The 20,030-nt window shown below is 37.5% G+C and overlaps 1 protein-coding gene across 3 annotated transcripts in view; it reads right to left on the bottom strand.

The window, feature by feature from the left end:
• The window catches only part of MKLN1 (muskelin 1), a 379,442-nt gene that overhangs the window by 141,291 nt on the left and 218,121 nt on the right, over positions 1-20,030 (bottom strand). For all 3 annotated transcript variants that reach the window (XM_078439319.2, XM_060633171.3, XM_060633170.3), the window contains one exon: positions 6,645-6,714. In XM_078439319.2, the coding sequence (XP_078295445.1) occupies positions 6,645-6,714 (70 nt within the window). The remainder of the gene's footprint in view (positions 1-6,644; positions 6,715-20,030) is intronic.

Raw genomic sequence — 20,030 nt, 5'->3', positions numbered from 1 at the left:
CTGAGCTGAAGTCGGACACTTAACCGACTGAGCCACCCAGGCGCCCCTCTCCTTCTATTTTAAATGACAGACTTGCTGGATAAAAGATTCTCAGCTGCATATTTTTTCTGTTCATCACATTGAAGATCTCCTGCCATTCCTTTCTGGCCTGCCAAGTTTCAGTAGAGAGATCAGTCACGAGTCTCCCGTTATATGTTAGAGCACGTTTATCTCTAGCTGCTTTGAGAATTTTCTCTTTATCCTTGTATTTTGCCAGTTTCACTATGATATGTCGTGCAGAAGATCGATTCAAGTTACGTCTGAAGGGAGTTCTCTGTGCCTCTTGGATTTCAATGCCTTTTTCCTTCCCCAGATCAGGGAAGTTCTCAGCTATTATTTCTTCAAGTACACCTTCAGCACCTTTCCCTCTCTCTTCCTCCTCTGGGATACCAATTATGCGTATATTATTTCTCTTTAGTGCATCACTTAGTTCTCTAATTTTCCCTCATACTCCTGGATTTTTTTATCTTTTTCTCAGCTTCTTCTTTTTCCATAATTTTATCTTCTAGTTCACCTATTCTCTCCTCTGCCTCTTCAATCCGAGCCGTGGTTGTCTCCATTTTATTTTGCAGCTCATTGATAGCATTTTTTAGCTCCTCCTGGCTGTTCCTTAGTCCCTTGATCTCTGTAGCAATAGATTCTCTGCTGTCCTCTATACTGTTTTCAAGCCCAGAGATTAATTTTATGGCTATTATTCTAAATTCACTTTCTGTTATATTGTTTAAATTGTTTTTGATCAGTTTGTTAGCTGTTGTTATTTCCTAGACTTTTTTTTGAGGGGAACTCTTCCATTTCGTCATTTTGGATAGTCCCTGGAGTGGTGCGGGACTGCGGGGCACTTCCCCTGTGCTGTCTTGAATAACTTGCGTTGGTGGGCGGGGCCACAGTCAGACCTGATGTCTGCCCCCAGCCCACCGCTGGAGCCACAGTCAGACTGGTGTGTGCCTTCTCTTCCCCTCTCCTAGGGGCGGGATTCACTGTGGGGTGGCGTGGCCCGTCTGGGCTACTTGCACACTTCCAGGCTTGTGGTGCTGGGGATCTGGCCCATTAGCTGGGGTGGATCGGCAAGGTGCACGAGGGCGGGAGGGGCAGGCTCAGCTCACTTTTCCTTCAGAGATCCGCTTCGGGAGGGGCCCTGCTTCCTCCTCCCCGGGAAGGAGTCAGACCCACCAGAGGTGTGGATCCGCAAAAGCACAGTGTTGGGTGTTTGCACGGTGCAAGCAAGTTCCCTGGCAGGAACTGGTTCCCTTTGGGATTTTGGCTGGTGGATGGGAGAGGGAGATGGCGCTGGCAAGCGCCTTTGTTCCCCGCCAAGCTGAGCTCTGTCGTCCGGGGCTCAACAACTCTCCCTCCTGTTGTCCTCCAGCTCTCTGGTTCTCTGAGCAGGGCTGTTAGCTTATAACCTTCCAGATGTCAAGTCCCGCTTGCTGTCAGAACACACTCCGTGGGGCCCCTCCGCTTTTGCAAGCCAGACTCGGGGGCTCTGCTTGGCCGGCGGCCCGCCCCTCTGCCTCGGCTCCCTCCCGCCAGTCCGTGGAGCGTGCACCACCTCGCCGCCCTTCCTACCCTCTTCCGTGGGCCTCTCGTCTGCGCTTGGCTCCGGAGACTCCGTTCTGCTAGTCTTCTGGCGGTTTTCTGGGTTATTTAGGCAGGTGTAGGTGGAATCTAAGTGATCAGCAGGACGCGCGGTGAGCCCAGCGTCCTCCTACACCGCCATCTTCCTAAACTCCTCAAAATTTTCATTATTGATTTTCATCTTTTTTCCTTTAAGACACTAAGGGCACTTATTTAACTTTTTTTTTTAACGTTTATTTATTTTTGAGAGACAGAGACAGAGTGTGAGCAGGGAAGGAACAGAGGGAGAGGGAGACACAGAATCCGAAACAGGCTCCAGGCTCTGAGCTGTCAGCACAGAGCCCGATGGGGGTGGGGGGGGGGGGGCCGAACCCGCGAACCGTGAGATCGTGACCTGAGCCAAAGTTGGACGCTTAACCGAGTGAGCCACCCAGGTGCCCCTAAAGGCACTTATTTTAAAACCTGTATCTAAAATTCTATTATCTGTAAACTCGTATTTTTGGTAGATATCAAATATGGAAAACTAAAAATAACTGGATGCCAAGGATATTAACTTCCTCTAGAAGAGGTATATCTGCTGCAGGTCTATGACTAGGGACACTACCACCTCTTGATTATTTTCATCAAATTTGAAGGACTAAGATAATATGAAACTGGGCTTCCCTGTGAGGGTGAGAGTATCTTTGGTTCACCCTTACTCCTCTAACATAGCTTCAGGATCCTAAATCAGAGAAGGGAATCTACCACATTCCAGGCTCTGATTTCTGATCTTTATCTTCCTGGCCTCAAGAGTTTGTCAGAAGTGCTGTTCAGCTTTTCAGGATCTTAACCACTTCTTTAGGGGTCAATAGATACCCAGTGGAAAAGTGGCCCCAAAGTAGGTCTCCTATTTGGGTTCCTGTATCTTCCTCATCTTGGCCCCATCACTCTTTACTTCCTTGTTACCAATACACTGCACCTTCAAAAAAAATCTTTTTTCTTATTTCATCCTCCTTAGTAGGACAGTTGGTCAAAATTAATTTTCCTCATTAAATTTTTCATTTGAAGAAGTTTTATTTCGTTGTTTTTCAAATCTGTTATATCACTTTTTAAAGTTTCCTATTCCTTACAAATACCTTTTATTTCTTTAAATACGGTATGTTATTTTAATTGCAGTATCTTTTAGTACTTTTACTTCTTATACCTAATGTTTTTGAAGGTTTCTCTATCATTTCTTCCTAGTTTTTACTAAAGGCACCTTGTTTCCTGGTACATTTGGTTATCTTTGCGTGTGCACTGCTTGCTTTCCTTGAATAATGATCTACGGAGACTACCTGAAGATTTGGGAAAGGTAACTATCTCCAGAGAGGATTTGCACTTGCTTTTATTGAGAACCTTAAGAGCACTATACATCCAGGATCACCAGGTTCATCCAGGATCATCCAGGTTTTCTTCATTTTCTCCTCCTCTACTCAGTGCCAATGTAACTCTTCCCACAGTCCCCCAGAGGTGGAGATTTCTTTTGTTTAATTATTCTGAGAATTCATCAATTTAGGGTCCCAGCTTTCATAAACTTTATGTACGTGTGCATCTTTTAAAAATTCAGCCCTTTTAGGGGCACCTGGGTGACTCAGTCAGTTAAGCATCCGACTTCAGTTCAAGTCATGATCTTGTAGTTCTGCTGACAGCTCAGAGCCTGGAGCCTGCTTCAGATTCTGTGTCTCCCTCTCTCCCTGCCCCTTCCCCTCCCTCTCCCCCCCCCCCCAAATAAATAAACATTTAAAAAAATTTAAAAACTCAGCCCTTTTAGTAATTTTCAGAATATGGTTTGAGTAAAAAAAAAAAAAAAAAAAAAGAAAAAGAAAAAGAAGAAGAAAAAGAAAAAGAAAAAAGAATAAGCGTTGGAATTAGTATTATTGACCTAGCTCACATCCACTAGGAGTACAAGACTACTTGCTACATATCTATCCCTTAAAACTATATCCATTCTATCCCATATGGCAGTTTCACACAAAACTAAGTAAAATCGGAAATTACTTTCAATTATATTTTTTCTGACAAGACTGCTGTTCTTTGAGATTGGCTACATGGAACCCCAGTTATATCTGATGTGTAATTACAATGAGGGAAAACAGATTCATGTTACCCATTTCCATGATAAGTTAGTCTCTTTTATTTTTATTTACTTATTTTTTAAAGTAGGCTCTACATCCAGCGTGAAGCCCAACATGGGGCTTGAACTCACAACCCTGAGATCAAGACCGCAGCTGAGATCAAGAGTCAGAAGCTTAACTGACTGAGCCACCCAGGCATCCCAAGTTAGTCTCTTTTAAATCACAAAAACTTTAAGTAACTTCTACTCTCAGACTTACCACATTGAATATTAATTGATTCAGGGTATTTCTTGTCTCATTAAGAGGAAAGACAATAGTTAATTCACTGCTATAAAGTTTGGCACCCCATGGGTGCTGACTAAATAATTTTTGAATAAATAAGCAAATGAATAAGTAAAAAGACATCAAGTAATACTGCCTTCAAAATACTGTTCCATAACAAATAAAAGAAATTTCACAGTAAAGAGGTTACCACCATTTCAGTAATAATGAAAAAGATTATATTCATTAGTAAGACATAAAAACAACTGAATAAAAACAGAAACACACCAAATTTGAGGGCTCAAGTAAAATGAAAAGATGAATAAGAAAAACATGATTGAAAACACAATGTATTCAACCTCAGTGTGAACAGGAGGGGGTGTCTACCAATAACATACAATATAACCCCACAAACAAATGCAAGAAGGTCTGAATGTAAACAGGAAAATGCAAATTAAAGCCACAGTGAGTTATTTTTTTTTTAATTTTTTTAATGTTTTTTTAAATTTATTTTTGAGACAGAGAGAGACAGAGCATGAACAGGGGAGGGTCAGAGAGAGAGGGAGACACAGAATCTGAAACAGGCTCCAGGCTCTGAGCTGTCAGCCCAGAGCCCGATGCGGGGCTCGAACTCACGGACCGCGAGATCATGACCTGAGCCGAAGTCGGACGCTCAACCGACTGAGCCACCCAGGCGCCCCATGCCACAGTGAGTTATAATGAAAGATCTAACAGACTGGCAAAGTCTAAAAATCAGCCATATAGAAGTGACATGGAGACTGCAATGTACAGCATTTTTCTTTTTTTTTTAATTTTTTTTTAATGTTTTTTAATTTATTTTTGAGACAGAGAGAGACAGAGCATGAGCGGGGAAGGGGCAGAGAGAGAGGGAGACACAGAATCTGAAGCAGGCTCCAGGCTCTGAGCTGTCAGCACAGAGCCCGATGCAGGGCTCGAACTCACAGACTGTGAGATCGTGACCTGAGCTGAAGTCGGACGCTTAAGCGACTGAGCCACCCAGGCGCCCCTACAGCATCTTTCATATACTGTCAGCGAGAATATAAATTATACAGCCTTTTTGAACATATGATCCATCAATTGTGCTCCAAGGTATACACCATAAAGAAAATCTTATACATGTGTACCAGGAGACAACATACAAAAATGTTCCTAAGCAGCCTATTGATAATAGCAAACAACTATAAAAAACTGAAAAGCCTATCAATTGCAAAATGGATAAGTACATTTAGGCATATTTATACTACACTGGAATACTACAGAGTAGTGAAAATTAAGAAACTACAATTATACTCAGCAACACTAATAAATATATAAATAAATAACAAAGCAAAAGAAAAGCAGACCAATATTTATAACGATTCAATTTATATTATATTTATATAAAATCAAAGTCAGATAAAAGGACATTTATATGTTGTTTTTTGTTTGTTTTTTGAGAGAGCGTGTGTGTGCGCATACAAGCTGGGGAGGGGGCCGAGGGAGAGGGAGAAAGAGAATCTTCAGCAGGCTCCATGCCCAGTGCAGAGCGCAAAGCAGGGCTCCATCTTATGATTGTGAGATCGTGACCTGACCCGAAATCAAGAGTCAGACACTTAGCTGATTGAGCCACCCAAGCGCCCCGATATAGGATATGTATAAACATACACATGTATGATCCTGTGAGAAAATGCTTAACGAAGCATGAAATAACAGTTACTAGAAGTTGGAGAAAAATATAAGACAGGACTCACAAGAAGCTTCAACAGGTTGTGGTTGTTTTGTAAAGACAGTTGATGAACAGATACTTGTTTTATTATTCTTTATACTATATATAAAAACTATGAATATATATTCTTTGGACGTGTATTTTGCAATTAAACATTTAAGCACCAGGTGATCCAAAAGATATGCAGTTAAAAATATATATAAAAGGAAAAATAAGTATAAACATTAGGTTTCCAAAAATTACACTAGAAATTACACTGGAATTTACTTACCCATCTGCTTTCCTATCAGAGCATTAATTTCCTCCAGGATATGGACATATTATATGTTAATGCTTAAAGAATATAACCGAAAGAATGACTTTTTAAATTCATATGACCTCAGACAGCACTTTTCAAGGAAAGAATTTAGTTCATGGTCTTGATATCATCTAAATATACCACTTTAGTAAAATAACAAACTATATTAAGTTTATTTTCCCTAAAAGGCAGTCATTGAGTCAAAGTCCAATTTACTAACATTTCCTTTAACATTTACAGACCGACTTGAGTTTGAATACAATAGAAGTCACAACGTCTCAGATCAGCACTGAGATCAGTTACTGCTCAAAATAGTAACAGCACCTAAGCCAGTTCTTTTCATTAACATTTTCCTCAAAAGGTATCAAGAAACTTAATTTTGCATCACTAGTTATCTGGAAAAAACACATATTAGATTTTAAAGGCTCCAGGAGACACAAGTAAGCCTATGTTTGATCAAATTCCACACTGCATTTGTCTATGAAATAAAAATTCTTTCAAAACTAAAAAAAAAACAAAAAAAAAACAAAATAAAAATCTACCTCACATTTTCAAAGACTGAATAAATTATTAATGGATTCCAGATAATTGATGTCAATTAAATGCCTATTTAAATTTTGACTTCTAAATGGTATCAGGAGCTTCATCTTACCTGGGGAGGATAGTTGCTCTCTGAGGACCACCTTGAAGATTGGTCATTTGGTTTATCCACTAAAATGTTCCTGAAATAAAGAAAATTATAGCAAATAATTAAAATTATAAGTGAATATGGGGGATGTGTGGATGGCTCAGTCAGTTAAGTGTCCGAATCTTGATTTTGGCTCAGGTCATGATCTCATAGTTTATGAGTTTGAGCCCTGTGTCAGGCTCTCAGCTGATAGGACAGAGCCTGCTTGGGATTCACTCTCTCTCCCTCTCTCTCTCTGCCCCTCTCTGTTCGCTCTCTCTCTCTCTCTCAAAATAACTAAATTAACTTAAAAAAATAAATAAAATTACAAGTGAATATGAATATGCAAAAAGAGGAATAATCTACCAGAGGCTGAAATTACCATAGGTATATGATGTTTGGAGCTTGAACAGAAAGAGAAAATAAAACAGAATAAGGAACAGAAAAGCTCTAGTATATATAAGATTTTGAAAATATGATAAAGGTAGCATTTCAAACAATGGAGAAAAAAGCAAGAAAAAATATACTTCTGCTTCATACCAAGTGACAAAGTGAACAGTACATACATTTAAGGTGAAAAAACAAAATACCTAAGAATAAATAAATTACCATATATACACATCATATATATCACTATATTACACAATTATATTGTTATATGTTATATATATAATACATATATTAACATCATATATGCATATGTATATACATACAATCAATCTTTAGATTAAGAGGTCTTTAAAGTACAGCATCTGAATCAGAACTCTGGGTGAAAAAAAAGGAACTGATGTAAGTAACTTTAGAAGATGGTGCCTTCACCTGAAACTATAAGGCTAAAGACAAATGGAACCATATATAAAAACTGTACTTTATTTTATAAAGTTGTTTTCTAAGATATATGGGTTAATTCTGAAATAGTTTACATGTAATGTATACTGGGGTTGAATAAATAAGTAAATGGATGGCAGATAGTGGGAGCCAAGCTTCTCACTTTGGAGTGGAAAGTTACAGAAAAGCAAAGGGAGGATGGTTAGAATGAACCCTGAGGTACTGGATCAGAGCCAGAGACATCAATCACTGTGAACTCATGTTTAGTTTAATATGGACACAGATAAATATAAAAGTAATTAGAGATATATATGTGCATGTATGCACACACACCACAGTTTTTCCTAATTCTGTTTATTAAAAGGGACTAGAATTAGTGACACCCCAGTAGCAATGAGCACTCACAGCACCCAGAGCTTGGTTTCTACATAATATACCCCAATAAAAGAAAATAGGGATTCTAGGGGAAATGGCTGGTTCTAGGATTGGAACAGGGTTCAAAAGATAAACCTGGAGCATCCTGTAGCACTCAAAAAAATTAAAAAATAAAGGATGGAGACATATCAAAAAGACACAGAGAAACCAAAATAAAAGAATGAAAGAATGAATGGCCAAAGCTGAAATAATTTAAATAACAAAATAAATAGTGTAGTACTGGATTATAACCAAAGAATATAATAAATATCCATGAGTCCATACTAATATAATCCCACTCTAATCATCCAACAAACTCAAATTGAAGAACATTCAACAAAATATATAACTAATACTCCTCAAAACCCTAAATATAATGAAAAACAAGGAAAGAATGAAAACTTGTCACACACCAGAGGCAAGTAAAGAGACATGATAACTAACAGTAATGATAGTTTATTTGTTTTTTCTTAGTAATCTCTACAGCCAATGCAGGGTTCGAACTCATGACCCTAAGATCAAGAGTCACATGCTCTTCCAACTGAGCCAGCCAGGTGCTTCAAAAGTAGTAAGTATAAACATAAACATAAATACTTATTTATCTTCAATGTACAGATTAGGAAACTCAGAGAGATAAACTAATTTGCCTAAATATACAAACACCTAAGTAAGGATTTGAATCCAAGGCCAACTGACTCACTCCAAAGTCAATGCTCTTAATTATTATACTCCACAGCTTGAGAATTATTCCACTTCTTGGAACTTAACCAAAAAAATAATCCACGGGATAAAAATCATCCACATTCATCACAGCACAGTTTATAATAGCAAACTGTAAGCAACCTAATCATGTAACAATAAGGAATTAATTACACAAATTATGACATAACTAACTGTGTTACAGAATACCATGTACTCATGATCTACAGGCTAACTTTAATGTCACTGGAAAATGTTCACTACACAGTAAGTGAAGAGAAAAAGTAGTTTATAGTGTGTGTATATATATATATGACAAATCAAGTATTTAACTAATAATATTCATACATGGAGAGATAAGTTAAAGAACATATACTGAATTGTGTCACTTTCAGTGATGAGATTACATGGACTTTTCCCGTTTTCTGTACTATTCAAGCTTTCTAAAATTAACACATAGTACTTTCATAATAAAAAAAGGTTTTTTTTTAAAAGAATGAATGATAAAACACAAAATGAAGATAACCCTACACAAAAAAAATTGTATTGCAGTTAAAAGTTAAAGCTAAAAAACCAGGATTAAAAAAAAATCACTGACATGAATGTTATAAAGCATGCAAGAAAACTGAACATAGTAGAACTATAATAAAATGGGACCACAAAAAAATCATTCACGTTAATGAACGACACGAGGGAGTTTAACCAGTCATAACTGAAAGATGAGCAGATGGACCACTAAACGCAAAGTCAAAGAGGCCAAACAGTTGCAATATGTTGTGGTCTTGTGAATTTTGAAATGCCTATTAAATAGTGTTTTGGAGATTCAGCAGTTGGGTATCTGAGGCTAAAAGTCAGGGGAAAATACATGTATCTTTAGGGACATCAGTACATCACAGCTAAAATATTTAAAGCCATGATACTGAATGGGATGACCTAAGGCCTGAAGTGGAGCTAGAGAAGCCAAAGGACTCATTAAGCTATGGAGGTCCATCATTTTGGGGGTCTAGATGAGAAAGGTCAAGCAAAGGAAACTAAAAAGGGACAAAGGTGAAGAAAACAGAAACTCAGAAAAGTGTGGATGCCAAATGAAAATATTTTAAGTAAAGAAGTGAAAAACTACATAAAATGCTGCTGAGAAGATAGGGACTAGGTGTATTCACCCTCATATGCCTCACTCCAAGGCTAAATGCTGCTACATACAAAGTGCTTAATAAATATTTGATAATGATGTGAACAGATAAATACGTAGCACTACAAAGAAAAATTAAAATAGAACCATCAAAGCATAAAATATATTAATCATACTTATTACCTGCAACTTAAAGCTTATACTAAGTCATAATGAATGCTAAATGGGGCAACTGGCTGGCTCCATTGGTGGAGCATGCAGCTCTTGATCTCAGGATTGTGAGTTTGAGCCCCACTTTGGGTGTAGAGAATACTTTAAAATTTTTAAAAATAAATAAATGACAAATAAAATACAAGTCAGAAATAAAGTGAGGTTAGCCTGAGGTGGTTTGGAAAGATGGAGGCTTGAATATATTCCTGATAATCTCCAGTCACAACATTGGGTCAACTACTAAGTACCTCTCCTGCCTGTGCGCAGCAGGTGACAGAGGCCAGAATAAGAACTTTAAGAACCATAACGAAAGGTTGGCCATAGGAATATCAAAAGACCCATGGACATCTCTCTCCCCAATAGAAAGGCATCAACTGCATGAGCATTTCTGGGACGATCTGCTTGTCTCCCTGGCTCACAAAGAGCTTCAGGAGAGCTAACCGATTGGGTTCCCTTTACCACTAAACTTGAGAATCCTCTTAGCTGAGGATATCCAGATACTGAGAGATGTCTCCTGGTAACCCACAGAGAACTAACAACATACAAAAAGACTGCTGGTCTACCCGCTATCTGAGGTATGAGAAGCTTTACCCAAAGAGCACACAACACAAGAAAGCTTGCATAGAAAGCTTGCATAGAAGAATAAATGCAAAAAGAGAGCCAAGAAATCTTTTAAGAAAGAATAGTGAGAGGAAGTCATGTTATAAGCTTTTAAAAACACTTCAAATCCCTAGAATTAAAAACAGTAGGGAATGGTATAGAAACAGACTTATCTCAGAGAAACAAAAACCCAGAAATTGAGCCCTGTGTATAATAGAATTTAATATTTGATAAAGGCGGTATTTTATTTCATTGGGAAATGGTAGTGCATAGTTAAATGATGCTTACGCAACTGATGGGAGAAAATAAGTTAACTCCTAACTAATACAAAATTGATGTCAGTTAACAATTTTAACATACATACATACATATACAAAAATCTTAGGAAAAGTACTTAGGGGCCAATATATGCAACCAAAAGTGTTAGATCTTTTTGCCAAGAAACCAGAAGGTGTGAAAAAAAATAACTATTTGATTATGAAAAAAAAACTTTTAAAACACCATAAAGAAAACCCAGAAACAAACAATAGAAAAAAATGTTTGCAACTCATAGGAGTAATAAGGTATTTATATCTAAAATATGAAAAATATTATTTCACATTGATAAGACAAACACAAAGGAAAAGCAGAATAAATGATACTAAAATCATTAAAATAACCAATAAACAGCAACAAAAATTAACATAAGATTTTTTTTTCATCCATCGAATTGATTAAATTAGATCCCTACTATCAGGAAATCAGGTAGAAAAAGGTAGACATGTCCATTACCCCAGGCTTTATGGAAAGTTAATATGCAACATCTATTAAAACTTTCAATGTTCATATTCTTTTCCTTAGCACTCTCATTTCAGAATCTATCCCATAAAAATAAAATCATCAGTACATAAGGACATATGTATACAGACTTGTATATATGAGTCTGTTTAATGCAGCATTTTTACAGTATCAGAGAAAATAAATTATAGAACATATAAACCATGGAACATTATACGTTATACCAGAGAAAATAAATTACAGGACATACAAACCATAGAATATTAAAGAATATTTCAGGAGTGCCTGGGTGGCTCAGTCGGTTAAGCATCCGACATCAGCTCAGGGCATGATCTCACAGTTCACGGGTTCAAGCCCCCTGGGGCTCTGTGCTGACCTGGAGCCTGCTTCAGATTCTGTGTCTCCCTCTCTCTGTCCCTCCCTCACTCACACTCTCTCTCTCCCTCTCTCAAAAATAAATAAACATTAAAAAAATGTTTTTAAGAATATTTCAGTTCTATGTCAGCTAAGTGGGGAGAAATTTCTGCAATGTAAGATACAAAGAAGCATGTATGATTCTATCATTGTTAACAAAAACCTATTAGTTATATATTTGTATACAATTCAATGAACAAGCATGATATGACATAAATTTGTATCAAGTTATATAAAGCAAGCACAGATACAATAAGCCTAAAATGGAACATAAGTACTATTAAGGGATTTTAACATTATTTATATAAACAGTAAAAATCATTATTGTAAAAATATGACAGTTGAGATCTTGACAAACTTTCCGTATTTCTGGCAAACTCAGATAACTGGTAAGATCAGATAATCAAGTCGGGGTCAATCTTTCTTTCTTATTAAAGACATAGGAGATGCAGAAGCAAATACTAAGGGCTTGTTGGCTCTTAAAATTTTTAAGTGACAGGTTATCTCCCAAAGCTTAAAGTCAATTGTATATTGTTTTTAATTCTCCCTCCCGAATGTTCCTTTCCTCAATCCATTTCCGCTCTCCTGCAAAGCAAATTAGAAAGGAGATCAAGGCGGTAGCTATTAACATCAGTCCTTCACCAACAGTAACAGAGGCACTTATGGAAGCATTCTATAAAACATGTTCATTTAATTATCCTTCCTGGTGTACTTCCTAAAGACCTTTTGAAATCCACCACTACTACTGGCATAATATAATAGTTTTTTCCTTCTTTTAATTCTGAGCAAGAGACATTAACCTCTAATGCTAAACATGTCAATCACAATAGCAGTTTACAACCTCCGGTTTCTAAAAGGAGAAATACCCCATCTACAGCCTCTACTGAAGGAGCAATCCTAGACAGTGATGTTTTATACCTGTGACTTTCCCTAACAATTATCTAAAGGACAGTTACTCTAGACTGGCAAATGACCAATGATGAAAAAGCATAAGACAAAAAAAAAAAAAAAAAAAAAAGTATAAGTAAACAGAACCATTGAAACAGCAAAAAGATATACAGAATAAGAATAAAGGAACAGAAAAAGAACAGAAAGGAGAAGCCAGTCAGTAGTGAGATAAGAATACAGCAGACAGGGACGAATGGGTGGCTCAGTCAGTTAAGTGTCTGACTTCAGCTCAGGTCATGATCTCACGGTTCGTGAGTTCGAGCCCCTCGTCGGGCTCTGTGCTGACAGCTCAGAGCCTGGAGCCTGCTTTGGATTCTGTGTTCCCTGTCTCTCTGCCCCTCCCCTGCTAGCGCTCTGTCTCTCTCCCAAAACTGAATAAACGTTAAAAAAAAAAAAGATTGCAGCAGACCAAAAAAAAAAATTGTTTTACTATTGTCTGAAAAAATAAATGACAAGCAAAGAAAAAAGTTATAGAAAACACAATTCAGTATAGAAACTATAGGATTCAAATAATAATGATTAATATAGTAAGGTTAAGTATTTGCCATTCTAAAACATACTTGGGGTTCCTGGGTGGCTCAGTCGATTAAGCCTCTGACTTCGGTTCAGGTCATGATCTCTTGGTTCTAATGAGTTCCAGCCCCGCATTGGCCTGTGTGCTGAAAGCTCAGAGCCTGGACCCTGCTTCGGATTCTGTGTCTCCCTCTCTCTCTGCGCCACCCCCCCACCTCCACCCCCGGCTGCTTGTGCTCACGCTCACTAGCTCTCTCAAAAAATAAAATAAAATACACTTAAAATACAAAATGCAAATAATAACCGAAAACTGGTCAAGAGGAACTGATAAGGAAGATGGGCTGAGGACTAAAACGACTTTCCATGTTCACCAGGGTTTCTAAAACATACATTTTAATTTAATTTTACTTATTTGTTTAAATGTTTATTCATTTATTTTGAGAAAGAAAGAGAGCAGGAGAGAGGGAGGGGCAGTGAGGAGAGGGAGGGGCAGAGAGAGAGGGAGAGAGAATCCTAAGCAGGCTCTGTGCTGTCAGCGCAGAGCCAACACGGGGCTCAGACTCACGAACTGTGAGATACGACCTGAGCTGAAATCAAAAGGCAGATGCTTAACCAATGGAGCCACCCAGGCGCCCCAAAGTACATTTTAAAATTAAAATGTAATTTTTCATTCCTACCAATGCAGAATGAAAACTGAGGGCAATAAAAATGAGCCACATTAAGCCTTCAGACACAGAATACAAAGACAAAGCTGTGAGTAATTAAATTCTTCAATAAGGACTATAAAATTTATAGTGAAACACATGGGCAAGTGAAATATGTAATACAGTTTAACTTTTTCCAAGTTATGTCTCTATTTTGCATATTTTAAAATGTACTAAATATACACTATCAATTAAACATCAGAAACAAACTTAAAATTCATCATGAGAAGACAATTTATTGGACATTTTGAGTTCAAATCAGCAAATTAAAAACCTTTTTTTGATTAAACATGCTCAAACCATAAGCCTACCCAGCAATACCTTTTAAATTACTGCTCTTAAGAATACTTTAAATATAAAAAGCAGCACTTGGGCAAAAAAAATGGAGCATTTAACATTTTTTTTCTGCTAATGGATGCTCAGAATACTTATTGGTAAATCCAGTCGATTTTAAATTCAGTTTTAGATACTCAAATACTTTGATGTGAAGAAGTCAGTCCAGAGGAGTATTTAAGGATTCAAGTCTGGAATATTTTCCTTTTAGTAGCTTAAAAACACCATACTAAAACCTGTGCCCTTTTTTGTTGAATGATGATTTAAACTTTGACTGGGAATCAAAAGATTACAGAGGTGGCCACTAATTGGTTGGGTGACCTTGAGCACATCACATCATCTCTCAGGGTTTTAATTCCTTTATCTGAAGTACAAAGAGAAAGGCTGAATTCCTTGGTCTTAAGTTTCTTCCAGCTTTAATCAGAGTGGCAGCATTGCACAATTCTGCAAAACACCACTCACGAAGCCATGCTAACATTCTACAATTCTGTGAAAAGCCTTTTACATCCTTGCTCTAAGTATCATGTATAATCCTCTTCCTACATAGCAGTCAATAACAACAGACAACCCAGTGATTAAATAGTTTCCATTATGTGTGAACACTGCCGGGGTACCAGCATAACGGTACAAGAATGGGTACCTGTGGCCAAAAAGGTACCCGTGTATTTTTTTTTAATTATGTTATTATGTATTTAAAAAAAATTTTTTTAATGTTTGTTTATTTTTGAGAGAGAGAGAGAGAGACAGAGAGAAAGCAAGTAAGGTAGGAGCAGAGAGAGAGGGAGACAGAATCTGTCTGGAGCAGGCTCCAGGCTCAGCACAGAGCCCTACGCAGGGCTTGAACTCACAAACAGCAAGATCGTGACCTGAGCAGAAGTTGGGCGCTTAACCGACTGAGCCACCCAGGAGCCCTATTATATCTATCTTTTAATAAACAGTAAATAGAAATAACATAAAACTTAGAAAAAAATTATACAATAAAAAGTAATTCAAATTTTAAAAACAGAAATCAACTTAAATCAATTTTGAATATCCACAGCTATAGAAAGTTAAAGAGTATACTATAAAAATAATAGCTTCTCCAAAAATTACTTATACTTGTACATATCACAGAGGTTTAGACTCCTTTCCAAATACTTCCCAATTTTCACACAGAAGCATGGTAGGGAGGGGGCCTATTATAAGCTGAAGTTACTTAATTCAACAAATATTTACTGAGTCCTATATGCCAGACGTTGCGTTGGGCTCCAGGAATATAGTGGTATATAAGACAGGATCCCCACTTGTTTCTAAAAATTATTTTCAACTTTATTTATTTATTTTGAGAGAGAGCACAGGAACAAGCAAGGGAGGAGCAGACAGAGAGGGAGAGAGAGAATCCCAAGCAGGCTCTGCACTGTCATCACAGAGCCCAATGTGGGGCTCAAACTCACAAGTCATGAGATCATAACCTGAGCCAAAACCAAGAATCAGACGCTTAATCAACTGAGCCACCCAGGTGCAGACAGGATTCCCACTTGTGATACTAATGTTCAAATGAGAAGCAATAGAAAACAAGTAGAGTTGTGAACAAGATAATTATAGACTATAAAAAGTGTTATAAAAGAAACAATGGGGTGCCTGGGTGGTTCAGTCTGTTAAGTGCTTTTCTTTTCAGCTCAGGTAATGATCTCACCGTTTGTGAGTTGGAGCCTGGTTTGTGAGTTTGAGGCCCGAGTCAGGCTCTGGGCTCTAAGCTGTCAATGCAGAGCCTGCTTGGGATTCTCTCCCCTCTATCTCTGCCCCTCCCCCACTCTCACCCAGAGGAAGTCTCCCTCCCTCTCTCTCTCTTGCTCTCAAAATAAATAAACATTAAAAAAAATTTTTTTTTTTTTTAAGAAACAAACAAGGAAGGGGCGCCTGGGTGGCGCAGTCAGTTAAGCGTCCGACTTCAGCCAGGTCACGATCTCGCGGTCCGTGAGTTCGAGCCCCGCGTCAGGCTCTGGGCTGATGGCTCGGAGCCTGGAGCCTGTTTCCGATTCTGTGTCTCCCTCTCTCTCTGCCCCTCCCCCGTTCATGCTCGGTCTCTCTCTGTCCCAAAAATAAAATAAAAAATGAAAAAAAAAAAAAAAAAAAAAAAAAAAAAAAAAAAGAAACAAACAAGGAATTGAGATACCGCAGGGGAGTTCATTTAAACCCTCTGAAAAAATGCTAACTATTCTAATTTAAAGGAGCCACCCAAAAATGAAAGTAAAATCAATTCTTTACAAAGCAATCAACAAGTTTAAAATTCTAGCAATAGGAAATAATCTGGCGAGGGAAATTTGAGAACTGAATAATGTCAGATAATGTTCTCACAGGCTCTAAGATGAGGTAAATGCAAAGAAGGTAGGAAATCTCTAAGGGGCTGAGAACATTAAAAAAAAAATGGTGATTCTAGACCCTCAGAGGATTTCAGAACTATCCCACAAACATGCTCTTACTTTTAGAAGAACAGAGACTCACTCTGTGAAAAGAAACTGTGAGGAACAGAAAATAAATTAAACAAAGAATAAAGAATGTCAACTCCAGGAAAGATCAGAGTCATATTCTACGTGGGCAGAGATCTAAGTCACACAGACTTAAAAAAGCATAACAGCAAAATACATTTAAAGGTGACTCTTCAGAAAGCAAAATACCCAGAAAACATAGTTATAAAGGTAAAAAACAAACAAACAAACAAACAAAAAACAAAAAATCTCAGTACATCTCAAAAGTCCAAAAATTTTTTTAATGTTTTTTATTTTTGAGAGAGAGAGAGAAAGAGAGAACACCGAGCAGGGAAGGGGCAGAGAGAGAGGGAGACACATAATCTGAAGCAGGCTCCAGGATCTGAGCTGTCAGCACAGAGCCCAACGTGGGGGTCGAACTCCAATTTTTAAAATACTTCACAAAGCTCAAAAACCACATCTCTTCTGCCTACAGAAGTTCTTCTAAAACTAATGGAAAACCAAACTTACTTAAACGCTAAAAACTAAAAAGCCTACAATAAGATATTTTAGGGAAAATATTAAACATGAAACAAATACTACTCTAACAGATAATAAAAACACATGAGAAATACGCAGCCACCAAAAAGATAAATGTCACTAATTATTACTTCAACACGACCTTGTTACAGAAACTGGTCTGGATCACCCAGCAGAAGAACCCAGTGGCACTCAGAGATCTTGGAAGGCAGGAGGTTTATTTTACACTGGTGGGCTCAGAGGAGATCAATCTCCAGAGGTCTGAGCCCAGAGCATCAACAGAGGGGACAATTTATAGTCTGTTACTTCTCCATTCCTCATTAGTAGTAATTTGGTGCCAGGGGCAGCAGGGTGGGAAGAAGAACCCGGAAGGGGAGTCTTCAGGCAGGGACTGAAATTCCCCTACCAGTCCTGTCAGCCATCTTATACCAGATTTTTCCCTATCAACCTAACACAAATTTTAAAAATTTATATTTAAAAAGTTATAGTTTAATATGAAGCAGTAAGTCAAAATTACAACAGGTCAGAAATATTATGACTAGACAACAGGGAAGTATTAAGACTCACCAATAAAAATGCAAAACCAGTAGAAAGAAGGAAATGATAAAATTAGAGAAGAAATAAAATAGAAACAAACACAATAAAAAAGATCAATGAAACCAGGAGCTCATTCTTTGAAAAGGTCAACAAAATTCATAAACCTCTAGCCAGAGTCACCCAAAACAAACAAACAAACAAACAAACAAACAAACAAACAAACAAACGAGGGAGAAAGAGAAAGGACTCAAACAAAATCAGAAATGAAAGAGGAAAAATAACAATTGACACTACAGAGATACAAAGGACTATAAGGGAATGTTATGAAACAGTGTATGCCAACAAACTGGACAATTTATAGGAAATGGATAAATTCCTACATATAACCTCCCAAAACTGAATCAGAAAGAAATAGAAAATTTGAACATTACCAGCAATGAAATTGTATCAGTAATCAACAAACTACCAACAAACAAAAGTCCAGGACCAGATGACTTCACAAATGAATTCTACCAAACATTTTAAGAAGAGTTAATACCTATTCTTCTCAAACTACTCTAAAAGATAGAAGAGGAAAGAAAACTTCCAAATTCATTCTATGAGGCCTGCATTACCCTGTTATCAAAACCAGACAGACACCACAGGGGCGCCTGGGTGGCTCAGTCGGTTGAGCATCTGACTTTGGCTCAGGTCTCAATCTCGCGTTTGTGGGCTTGAGCCCTGAGTCAGGCTCTGTGCTGACAGCTCAGAGCCTGGAGCCTGCTTCGGATTCTGTGCCTCCCTCTCTCTCTCTGTTCCTCCCCCGTTTGCACGCTCGCTCTCTCTCTCTCTTTCACTCTCTCTCAAAAAATAAAATAAAATGTTAAAAAAATAAAAAAAAAAAGACACCACAAAAAAAGAGAACTACAGGCCAATACCTCTGATAAACATAGATGCAAAAATCCTCAACAATATATTAGCAGACTGAACCTAACAATACATTAAAAAAAATCATTCACCATGTTTGAGTGGGATTTATTCCCAGGATACAAGGGTGGTTCATTGTTCGTAAATCAATCAATGTGATATATCACATCAATAAGAAAAAGGATAAAAACCATATGATCATTTCAATAGACACAGAAAAAGCATGTAACAAGGTACAACAACCATTTATGATAAAAACCCTCAACAAAGTAGGTGTAAAGGCAACATACCTCCACATAATAAAGACCATATATGAAAAATCCACAGCCAACGTCATACTCAGTGGGGAAAAACTGAGAGTTTTCCCAAGATGAGGAACAAGACAAGGATCCCCACTCTCACTACTTATATTCAACATAGTAATGGAAGTCCTAGCCACAGCAATCAGACAAGATAAAGGAATAAAAGGAAGGAAACTGATGAGGAAAAAGTAAAACTTTCCCTATTTACAGATGACACGATACTCTATATAGAAAAGATTCCACCAAAACACTACTAGAACTGATAATGAGGTCGCAGGACACAAAATCAATTTACAGAAATCCATTGCATTTCTATACACTAATAGTAAAGCAGTAGAAAGAGAAATTAAGAAAACAATTCATTTACAATTGCACCGAAAATACAGGTGGAAATACCCAAGAATAAACTTAACCAAGGAAATAAAAGACCTGTATTCTGAAAACTATAAAACACTGATCAAAGAAATTGAAGACAACCCAAATGCAAAAATATTCCATGCTCATGAATTGCAAGAATATTGTTAAATGTCCATACTGTCCGTAGCAATCTACAGATTTAATGCAATCCCTATCAAGATACCAACAATATTTTCACAGAACTAGTACACATAATCTGAAAATTTGTCTGGAACCACAAAAGACTCCAAATAGCAAAAACAATCTTAAAGTAGTAAAATAAAGCTGGAGGTATCACAATTCCAGATTCCAAGCTATACTACAAAGCTATAGTAATCAAAACAGTATGGTAGTGGCACAAAAATAGACACACAGATCAAGAGAATAGAAATCCCAGGAACAAACTCATGATTATATCGTCAGTTAATCTTCAACATAGAGGCAAGAGTATGCAATACGAAAAAAGTCTCTTCAACAAATGGTGCTGGAAAAACTGGACAGCTACATGCAAAAGAATGAAACTGAACCACTTTCTTACAATCATGCACAAAAATAAACTCAAAATGGATTAAAGACCTAAATGTGAAACCTGAAACCATAAAAATCCTTGAAGAAAGCACAGGCAGTAATTTCTCTGACACTGGCCATAGCAATATCTATCTAGGTATATCTAT

This window comes from Panthera onca, chromosome A2, assembly GCF_046562875.1.
Source record: "Panthera onca isolate mPanOnc1 chromosome A2, mPanOnc1 haplotype 2, whole genome shotgun sequence".
NCBI lineage: Eukaryota > Metazoa > Chordata > Mammalia > Carnivora > Felidae > Panthera > Panthera onca.
This window is presented reverse-complemented; position numbering and strand designations above follow the sequence as displayed.